Source organism: Vespula pensylvanica, chromosome 12 (assembly GCF_014466175.1).
Source record: "Vespula pensylvanica isolate Volc-1 chromosome 12, ASM1446617v1, whole genome shotgun sequence".
Lineage (NCBI taxonomy): Eukaryota > Metazoa > Arthropoda > Insecta > Hymenoptera > Vespidae > Vespula > Vespula pensylvanica.
In genome coordinates this window covers 2,862,644-2,873,654 of record NC_057696.1, presented here as the reverse complement: position 1 = coordinate 2,873,654, position 11,011 = coordinate 2,862,644, and the positions used below count along the sequence as shown (strand labels likewise).

Genomic DNA, 11,011 nt, shown 5'->3' with positions numbered 1-11,011 from the left:
GGTCCCCAGATGCAGCTACCTCCACGCGGTGGGACCTGGGTCGGTAGTACTTGCTATAAAAAAGATTTTTCGAAATCTATGTCTGAAATTATATCTAAAATCTGTAATTAAATTATGTATATAATTATAAAACGCAAGTACTACCGGGCGAATGGCTGCATATTTCCGTGCTTTTGCAAAATGTTTTTTTTCGTTTTTAACTGGACATTGAAGTACATATTATGCATTGCTAATGATACTTTTGTTTACTATGTATAACACCATTTTGTATAATGATATTTTATAATTTGGATAATTATTAATCCGTTATTTTATTACGGAGTAGTTACTTATAAACATATATAAATTTAATTAATTCAATTTCATTTAGTTTCCATCGTCGTCAGAGAAGATGGAACTTAACTTGCTAATAGTATTAATATGGAAAAATGTCGAAGTATAATTCATTTAGTGTTTATCATCCTTCTACAGAAAAAATGCAGAATTTTATCATTTTTCGTTCGATAAATTTACAATTATTATTATAGTAACTTCGGTAACACTTCAACTTATCGTTATATTGGAAATAATAAATAATCGATAGATGAATTATTTCTATGGTTATAATGTTTAAACAATAGTATATTCGCTTAAATATTACGTAGCTTGTAATATACATTAAATATAAAATAACTTTACTTTATCTGATATCATAAAAAGGTAGTTTTATTAAAAATAATCTTGAATACGAAAAAATGTGATTGAATAAATAAATTTTCATTTGTGTATTTCTGATAAATGGAAAACATTAAATACTTACATGATTCATATTCCGTGGTAGCATTACTTTTGGACACTCGATGTTCGAAGAGCATCAAATTCAAAGTAATAAATATTTGGAGGAAATTGTAAAAGTTATTTTTAAGTAAGAGACAATATAAAAAGTAAAAACCATTGATTTATGGTAAAAAATTTAAAAAGAATCCGAATATTTTACTGGATGGACTTTGTAATTAAAATACTTTAGTTTTATTTTATAAATAAAAGTAAAATGAAAAAGGAACAAGTTACTATTAGAATCTCTATACAAGTATTCACATTGACCCATCTTATTTCTATTAACAATTATCTTATTTACTTTCCATCGATATATTTACAGAACAATATTTCATTTCTGTTACAATAATATTTTTCTAACAATTTTATAAACACTTAAGCTACATTCTATATAAACACATCTTATCCAAGTCCTAATTCTCCTTCCTTATAATGATTAATAATCTTGTTAACTTTGGACTATTAAATATTTTGTTGGTCTGCAGTTTTTAACAAAAGAAATAATGTGTAATATAGACCAACATTTTACAAATATGTTCTTATTTTGTATAAGCAGTATAGAAAAATGATCCGATCCTTGCCTTGATGAAAGTGACACATGAAAAGCCAATTATTACTATAAATAATCTGCTATATCTATACATACATTTGAAAACAAATGAAAAATTATTCATTGTTAAAAATGTGCGTGTGTGTGTGCGTGCGTGCGCGCGCACACACATACACACATCATGTAACATATATACAAGGCAAGGCACCTCAAAAATCATTGACAAAATGATACAAGTTATATTACACATACTTTTTTGTATATATTTTAGTATTGTACCACTTTCATTTTTGACAGTGTTTAAGGGATCATGCTATTCATTACGTTTATGTCCATTATTATCAAAAGCTCGATCAAAAAGGATTTTAATCCTGTCCAATTTTATGAATTCTGCGTAATGTTTATTGTAGAAACCAATAATACAATCCACATCGAATGTCCGTTATATCCTGTACAGCATTAGAAATAAGTGTTAAATTTTTTACCATTAGTATAGCTAAACAATAGTGAAACAGTTTAATTAAAACATGATTCACTATATACGTAAGGCTCCTGTCCCTGGCATTGTACATTTTTAATGCAAACACAATGTGTTTTTATTATGGAACATTATCTACAAGTAGATCTACATACATGCATTATAAAGGAAAGCATTTGGTCCGCTTTTGCTCAATAACTGACTGGTAGTCAACCTTAGAACCAAGGGTAAAGTTCTCTAATTTTGTATCTTCTTCAGCAGAGACTATGCTCAATTGTTTTTCAGCGCAATTCGACACTGTTTTAGATGATACAATCTCATAAAAATCATTGGTCCGTCCCTGAATTTGTACCATTTTCTGAGAGCTACTTTCTTTTTGAAACATAGGATTAGCAACCTTTATTTCAAGACAATGATTATGTTTTGCCTTTGTTGCTTGTTTTATTTTCATATCCATCTCTTTCTGTTCTTGTACATTCCTTTTCTGTAAAGGTACATTAAAAATATCCGATAGGTAGAATTTAGAATCTACTTCAGTCTGTGAAGTTAAATCCTTTGCAGTGGTTAAAGAAATTGCTTTAGAATCTGTTTGCTGTTTTTCTTTAAGAACATGATCTAATGGGAAATATGTTTTTTTACATTGAACTGATTCTATTAACTTTGAAAGTTGTTCTTCCCTTTCGTTTTGACTATGTGTGCTTAGTTCGCTGCTTTCACTTGCAATATACTGTCCGCTACTTTCATGTCTTACTGTTTCTTTTTTATTTAAAAAAATCTGTTTTGGTATTTGAACAAACGTTTCGTCTACTTTAGAAAATTTCTCCCAAGAAGGTATATTCAGTAAACTGCTTACTTTGCGTAATTCGTTAAACATATCTAATGTGTCTTGCAAAGGTTCAAAAAAAATTTGCCATTTTTGACACTTCGAGGTTGTATTTCTAACTATTCTTTGATCTTCTAAATGACTAATTTCTTTCTGTTTTTTTAGAGCGGTTATTTGTTGATATTCTTTTACATTGCTTGACGTATTTATTAATAGAGAGTTTGAAATGCTCTCTTTCAAATTTGGTGTACTTCCGCCAATTTTTAAACTTGTACAAATACAATCAATCGTTGAATGAGTTATACATTTTTTTATTTCTTGTTGTTTCTTAGAAAAGCTACTCCACCTATCTAATTCTGTGAATGAAGAACCTATATACTTACTAGAAGAAACACTTTGTTCATTTATGGTTACTTTGTGTTTTATTAATGTATCTATACTATTGAATCGTTGTTGCATGCTAAATTTTGAATTATTCGTTATCATATCTTTCACTAACGACGAACAAGATCTGGTATCGATTATGTTATCTAATGAAGCTCTTCGATAATTTCGAAGAGGTGTCTTTCGAGAGAAAGCTGTATCTAAATCGTCTGTTTCAAAGGAATGTATTGTCACAGAAGAACTTTGACCTATATCAGAATATCTTCTAATAGGTAACTCCATCGTTTTAGACTTTCTCAATTGTTTTTCTTGCTGACTATTAGTTTGTTCAATCCTAGTTTGAACATCTGTTGTTGTTTCGCTAATACTTTTAAAATTAACAACAGAATTTCCTGTAACATGTGTCGTATCAAAGATAAATTTTTTCAAAGAACTGATTTTATTTAAAGTAGGTTGTTCGAGAAGTTTTCTTGATCTAGTTTTCTGGAAGCAAGGTTTACGAATGGTGCCAAGATTTGGCGACAATTTTATTAAAAATGGCATTTCTTCGGTTTTCGATTTTCCAATTTTCTTCATTAATGATCGATTTTTATTCTTATCCTGTGGACGATGTCTTTTAAATGAACGTTGATTAAGTCGATCGTGATCGTGATTATAAGAATTTCTCGACTTATTTTTTGATTTTAATTTTTTACATTCTGTATATGGCAATAAAGAAGCCTCTGTTATTTTTATTGTATCGGACGGATTAAATTCTTGATTTGGACAAGTCTCATCTAACAATGCGATTGCATCAACTAAATCCATGTAAGCCTTTCTAGGCGTGATACCGATTGATTCTATTTGCGGAGTATCTGTTTCAACACTACTATCCTTTTTTGAAATTAACTTAAGTTTGAATTCTTTAGTAACGTGTGAGCTTGAGGAGTCGAAGTTTCGATGAACCATATATTCTGACGAGCTGTTTGGGATAGAGAAGTTCTCATGGTACCACGGTGTGATATCAAGGTTTTCTGGTCTAGCAGCACGTCCCGATGAAATTATCCTATCCTTTGTTATATTTTTATTAGTGATATTTGCACATTCTTCTAATGATTTCAACATAGACCTATTCCATAGTATTTTTTGTTCTGCAGCACTTTCTGTGACCTTCGATTCTTTGCTGTTTGGCGTTGCATGAAATGTTGAACCGTTTGACAACTCCGGCAATATCACTTTTGTAGTTTCATAAACAATATGTCCTTGAGCACAAGGTAAAATCGGTTCACCATCCGTTGAAGCTTCTTCTGGTGTTAATGGCAGCGCTGCACCACGACCAAATTCTATGAACCACAGCTCGTCCCCCAACTCGCTTTCTCACTTTTTTTCGTTCATATCTTTATTCAAATAATGCAGCACATAATGTAGAACTAAGTCGTAGCAATACTTATACTCTGTCTAAAAAGAAAAATCACGCAAAATTTATATTGTTATCGTTGGGTTATCTTATAATTTCTTGATATGTATTAATGCCAACCATATTCTCTATTAGCTGAGGTCGATGTCTACGCACTGTTTTCACAGCTTGAAATATATCTACCTCGCCGTGTTGTATTACTTGTTCTATACATGCATTGGCAGCACAATAAACACCACAACGACTTCTTCCATCAGGAGACACGACTGCTACTGGACCATAATCCGTTCTTTGTCTCCAACGTTCGACCATATTCATTAATTCTACTAAGCTATTTGTAGATGTTGGTACTTTATGGCCCATAGGCCAACACGTTAATTGAAATAATTGAACTGTTTTTGGAGGTGCTTTCACTCCTGCCATTAACTCGGGTAATGAAATAATTTTTTTATTTATTCTAAACACCTGTAGTACATATAATAATGTATATAAATATAAAAAAAAATGAGTTATATATAATATAACAAAGATATTTCGCTTCAAAACTACGCTAGAAAATATAATTTATGAGTAAGATATTTATCATGCTTACCCAAGTTTTAATATTCGTATAATGATTATGACTAATATGATCAATAGTAAATACAGGACCATATTTTTTGGAATGCCTTCCATCGGGCCAAAAACTTGGAAAATTTGTAGAACCCTGAGGTGGTACACATAATACAACAACTGCTGCACACTCATAATCATAAACCAAAGACCAAAATTCACCACATGTATTTCGTAGAGGCCACTCAGTGACAATGTATTCTCTTGGTTTTGTGTAGCCCTATTACAAGTTATGATAATTATAGATTAATAGAAAAAAATTAACAAAAAAAAAAAAAGAATAACAAAAATATATAGATATAATATATAAAAAAGTTAATTTTAAACTTACATCCACAAAGACAGCATTTATATAATCTGTGAAATTGTTCCCTTGGAAACTAGTAAGATATGGTCGAAAGTTATCAGCTAAAGTAAAAGAAATGAATATTTAAAGTAATTTATAAAATATAACATGTTTGATATTTCTTTTTATAAAAACTTACGTGGTACAACCAAAACATCTCTATTCTTTTCACGATTATCAGCTCTGTGTCCTCCTGCACAATCTCCGATCGTAAATCGTGGAGTTTGCTTACATATTTGTTGATATTCTCGTAAATACTCGTTCATTTTAGTAATGGGATTTTTTATACCTTTTTGTTTCAAACGTAGCGATAATTCCGACACTGGAAACCATGAAGTACCACATATTACAAATTCTTCCAATGTGTCATATACAAATTTGTACTGTTCCTGTAAAAATATATTTCAGTTGCTTTTACTACGAGTTAGATTATTTTTATATGAAATTAATTAAATGTATATATTACTTTCTTTTTCTTCTCTGTGTGTGTGTGTGTGTGTGTGAAGATGATTTTACATACCAAATTTTCTATCAGTCCTCTTCTACTTTGTCTCAACTTTTTTAAATATCCAAATACATCAAAGGCATCTTCTTCTTCAGCTAACTCCATATTAGCATCTATTGCAAGATACACTCCTGATCGACCACCACCATCACTTTAATTGTGAAGAGAAAATAATCATAAAGAATATAAAAAAGTTTAATGTAAAATAAAAAAGTTCTTAATAAGTTTCTACATAGTAATATAACGTGTGTGAAGACTTACTTGCAATGAACTACCATAGGACCTGATTCATTTTTTATGGTAGATCCGACAACTGCTCTAACACGGCGACGAAATTCTAACACTGCATTACCAAAGGGACATGTATGAGAGTGCCATTCTGTATAATGAAATTGTAATAATGTTCTCTCTTCACAAATTTCCTAAAAATATTAAAATGTCAAGCTTTTATTTTAGTAAAATATCTTATGCAAATTATACATTATCAGATAATGTAATACTATACATTACATTGCTTTCATCCTTTTTATAAAGTTTTATTGTACGTATATGAAAATTGGCTAATTGCTCTTCCTGTAATATTGAAACTCCAATACCTCCATATTCTTCATCCTTCTCTTTACTTGCTGGCCAATATTGGACGCACATGACCTGCAAAATCGTTACACAATACTGCAAAAATTATGATAAGATAAATTACAACATGAAATGTTATGTTGTAATATGTCTTTAATATGTCTTATATTGTAATATGTCTTATAACCGTTTTTCTTAAACCTACTTTTGTAATAATTAAATTTAATCAAATGACTGACTTACTCGTATGAAATCAAAAGTTTTTGTAAGCATAACTATACAAGATGCTTTTTCTTGCCAAACCATTCGCCAAAATTCTGTTACAGTATTTTCCATAGGACCTTGAGTCACAATATAAGCATTTGGTTTCAAGATACTCTAAAATATAAAATGAAACAATAAAAGTTAATACAATTTTGACAAAAAATTTAAATGTTAATCAAATTAATCTTTCATTGTATTTAATGCTCGGTTTTAATGTATCAAACTAAAACACTGAAAATACTTACATCTACATAAGATGCATTAACATAGTCAGAATCTGTTTCACCCTCTATTGTATCCAAAACCACTCTATTATAGTCATCTGTAAACAATTGTGATTATTATAATAAAACAATTATGAAGAGTAAATCAAGATATAGGATAAATTTGCAATCATGTTATTATGACAATATTTTACAAGGAAGATTTCCACTATATTAAAAATAGAATTTGAAACAAAGAAAAATTGAAAGCAAATAAATAAAACTAGAAAATCAAGAGAAATATTTATCTTACTTATGTTTTATACAAGAAATAAAATTTGCATTCATTGTAAAAATTCAAAAAAAATTAGGTCATATGCAATAATTTGCAAAACATCAATATCTACACATCACCAACTGCAACGAATAGTCATAACGCATTTACTAAGAGTATACTAACTTACCAGCAACAGCTAGTGATAGCACTAACCGTTTGTAGTTGGCGTGTCTTCATTGGCAGGCACTAGTGTAGGAGTTAGATCCATATAATGGGATCTGAATTCAGTGTAGGATCCGGATTCGAATATTCGGTATCCGGATTCGAGCTGTCGTGTTATGTATTTATCTGGATGTCAAGGAATCCGAATATCCTCAAATCTGGATCCCACGAAGAGTCCTAGTACAGTCTAATATTTTATAAGTTTAAACATGTCAACCACCATTGCATAAAAAAAGCTTATAAAAAATATTTTCTAAAGTACAAAAGCGCATATTTCAAAGCATTAAAACGTTCCTGTATCATAAAACAATCTCTGCTTAAATGTCATGACAGAAATTTAGATAGAATTTGAAGCTTAAAAAATCACACAATATTAAAACAAACAGAATTAGTTCTTTTGTTGAAACAAAACATTTCAACATTGACAATAACCACTAACTATCACTTCAGTTTAAATAATGTAAAACAATTTATTTTTTGACAGTACAACACTCTTATAATTGATATGATTTATACTTACATGGAATACATTTCTGGTTTTGATTCTTTTCTTTATTCACTGGTTTTATAGCATGTCTACATGAATGTGATTCTACCTTTGCTGCTGTCTGTCAAATTTAAAATGAATAATATTTTTAACACATATTTAATCAAGAAGGTAAATTAAAATATTATTTCTTACTTGAAATTCTACACGATATAAAACTGGAAACTTTCTTCGAAGCTCACAAAGCTTTGGAAATTGTGAAAGTTCAGTTGGTGCTGTAGGTAATGTAGTGCTCATACTACTACTAAGTTCTTCTGTCGCTAAACAGATAAAAATGACATTGACTTTTGGATTCATTGTTTTTATTATTTAATTTATATGCAAATAATATACATTCAAATATATTGATTGAAAAAAAGAACTTACCAAAAGAAATGAGGCCACTGTTTAACATTGATAATTTAATTTGACTTGGAATGGAGACCAAGCTATGTCCAGGATTTAGATGACGTTTTCTAGGTGGCTTTTCTGGTGCTCTAGGAGCACTTCTACTTCTACTGTGATGATGTTTTCTATGTGTATGGGAATGAGAATGAGAACCACTAGCAATTGAAGTGGCTCCTGTACGATCAGAGCAAATACTGCTCAAACCTAGGACACCACCACCAGTCGATTGTGTTCTTAAAGATGACATTTTCTGAAATGATAATATTACTACTGCAATATTATATATATCATTTTTACACGATATATTTATAAATATTTAAAACATTAAAAATATTATCAATATAAATTTTTAAAATTTAAATTACCTGATAATTATTAAATATAGCCAATACACAATATATGTCAAACTGTCTGCAAGTTTATAGAACTATTCCTTCCAAAGATCCATCGTTAATTTTTTTATAGTAACAAATCTGTTTAAAAATCCTTATGTCATATATATATTATCAACATTATGTTAGATTGTTTGTAATTTTTCATTTCAGATTTGAAACAACCTAATAACAAATGATAAAATCTACAAAAATAATCAAATATAACATAGGGATTATTCTTAAATATATAGAATGAAAAAAATAAACATGTTAGATAAATTGATCACAATGTATCGAACTCTTACTTGTTTTAGTTAAAGTTTGCGATTTCCGTTTAGATAAATTCCAATATATTGTCTTTTGACTTTTCAATAAATACGCACGTAAAATCCAACAAATTGTAAATCTACAAAGATCAAAGATGTTGATTTTTTTAATTGCATTAATGGTCTTATGAAAACTATTTTTCGTGTAATTAAATTAATAAAAATTAATAACAAATTATAATCATAAAACTATTATCCAACATACATTACACATTTTTTAAATTTTAATGATAAAGTACTATTATTAAACATTATAATATAAATTATTGAAGATCTATTTCTATCAATTAATTTCTTAAAATAAGACAGGAAAAAAAATTATTTCATACATAACATAACATGTGTCACTTGATACATGACATACAAATACGAATGAATTCGAATAAATAATTATACGATAGTGGCTCCCTCATTTCAACGATAGCTTTCATAGAAAGGCGCGAAAACGAATTATTAACCTTGATATTAGAAATAATTCAATAAAGAAAAAATTTCTTCCTGTCTTATTTTTTTCTTTTAAATTAATTTTTCAAATACAACAGTTACTTCATATGAACATATCGTTCGATGCAGTTATAATTTATAATTTTGTTACATTTCTTCGCGATAGAAAACTAAATCAATATAAACAATAAATGTGAATATATATATACATATATATATATATATATATATATATATATGTATGTATGTATATATAATTGTACAATAAATAAATGCACACATTCTTTCTGTTTGTGTATTATTTAAAAAATATAAACGCATAAAATTCATTGCAATTCTGTAAAAATAATAATTGTAATTGTTATAACTTTGATCTGATTTTCAATCGAATTTTTATAAAAATAATTTGTCGTTTTTCTCGACGAAATTAAATTCGATAGATATTTTTTATTCGATTCATCGTTCTACACAGTGATATTCCATACCGAAGGTTAAGCGTCTTCCGCTAAGAATATAAATATAAAAATAAACTCATGCCATCTCTGTCGAAACTCTGTTTCGACCAGAGCACCGTCGACATTCATTAGTTTTATGTAAAAAATTTTTTTTTTATTTTCTTTCTTTCTTTCTTTTTTTTTTAATATAGTCATTCAAGAAATATGTCATGCTTTTTCAATTGATAATCTTTAAAGAATGTTTCAGTGATTATAATATAAAAAAAAAAGAAAGAACAAAAAATAAAAAACAATTAATGATAATGATATATACATATCACATGTATGTATGATGTGCTATATATACTATTATACAATGTCATTGCAATATCTTTTTATGCATATATATTGTATAATAAAAACTCGATAGGATCATCATCGATCGATAGTAGAAACAAACGATAATGTCGTTAAAAATCGACATACCATAACCGTGATTCTCGTTGATATATCGAAGATTCAACCGGCGCCAAATGCGGACATATTCCCCGCGTGTCTCTTCTTCTCAGATGATAGAGAAATTATTCGATCTTTTTATCCAAAGGAAATCTCATAAAAAGCACGATAAAATTTGATCTTGATAGAGGATGAAGGATAGGAAGAAACTGGAAAGGAATGGTATAAGTAACAATTTCGATTTTCCGAACGATCTCACTCTTATTCGCGAACGGTCGATGACGAGAGATGACGGTGGGCGTTAATATAAACTCGAATATTAATATATCATGTTTGAGAGAGAGAGAGAGAGAGAAAGAAGCATGGATAAGTTCGTAGAAAAAGTCTATATACGAAAAGGTAACATCCAAAAAAAGAAGACGTATTTTTCACTTACAATGTTATGTTTGATTCGCGATTAGGATATTCGATTCGGTAGGTTAATAATTGTCCCTTGAGAATTTGTAGGATTTAGATTATTCATCCAAATTATTTGTGTATTTTTCCGGTGATCGTTAATCGCAATAGAGAGAATTTCTCTAAAAAATTCGC

The 11,011-nt window shown here is 29.0% G+C and overlaps 2 protein-coding genes across 2 annotated transcripts; both read right to left on the bottom strand.

Moving 5' to 3' along the window:
* Window positions 1-1,091: 1,091 nt before the first annotated feature.
* On the bottom strand, window positions 1,092-4,163 carry LOC122633379. The gene has a single exon (XM_043821191.1). It carries the CDS (start codon window positions 4,153-4,155, stop codon window positions 2,005-2,007), a length of 2,151 nt encoding a protein of 716 aa, XP_043677126.1. The 5' UTR covers window positions 4,156-4,163; the 3' UTR covers window positions 1,092-2,004.
* Window positions 4,164-4,346: 183 nt separating this feature from the next.
* Window positions 4,347-10,786, bottom strand: LOC122633380 (receptor-type tyrosine-protein phosphatase mu). Its single transcript, XM_043821192.1, has 14 exons — window positions 10,451-10,786; window positions 8,366-8,636; window positions 8,135-8,259; window positions 7,973-8,060; window positions 6,996-7,072; window positions 6,730-6,864; window positions 6,421-6,561; window positions 6,172-6,332; window positions 5,926-6,061; window positions 5,545-5,794; window positions 5,391-5,467; window positions 5,040-5,279; window positions 4,568-4,912; window positions 4,347-4,488 (listed from the first exon to the last, which is right to left on the bottom strand). Exons 1-14 carry the CDS (start codon window positions 10,451-10,453, stop codon window positions 4,408-4,410), a joined length of 2,130 nt encoding a protein of 709 aa, XP_043677127.1. The 5' UTR covers window positions 10,454-10,786; the 3' UTR covers window positions 4,347-4,407.
* Window positions 10,787-11,011: the final 225 nt, after the last annotated feature.

What these genes read in the sequence shown, in the direction of transcription:
- LOC122633379 (XM_043821191.1), bottom strand. Translation starts at nt 4,155, where the DNA reads ATGTTGAAATCATTAGAAGAATGTGCAAATATCACTAATAAAAATATA.
- LOC122633380 (XM_043821192.1), bottom strand. An exon ending in CCTATGGTAGTTCATTGCAA is followed by an intron (nt 6,062 to 6,171) that starts GTAAGTCTTCAC and finishes TCACAATTAAAG; the next exon opens with TGATGGTGGTGGTCGATCAG. An exon ending in TAAATGCTGTCTTTGTGGAT is followed by an intron (nt 5,280 to 5,390) that starts GTAAGTTTAAAA and finishes AACTTGTAATAG; the next exon opens with GGCTACACAAAACCAAGAGA.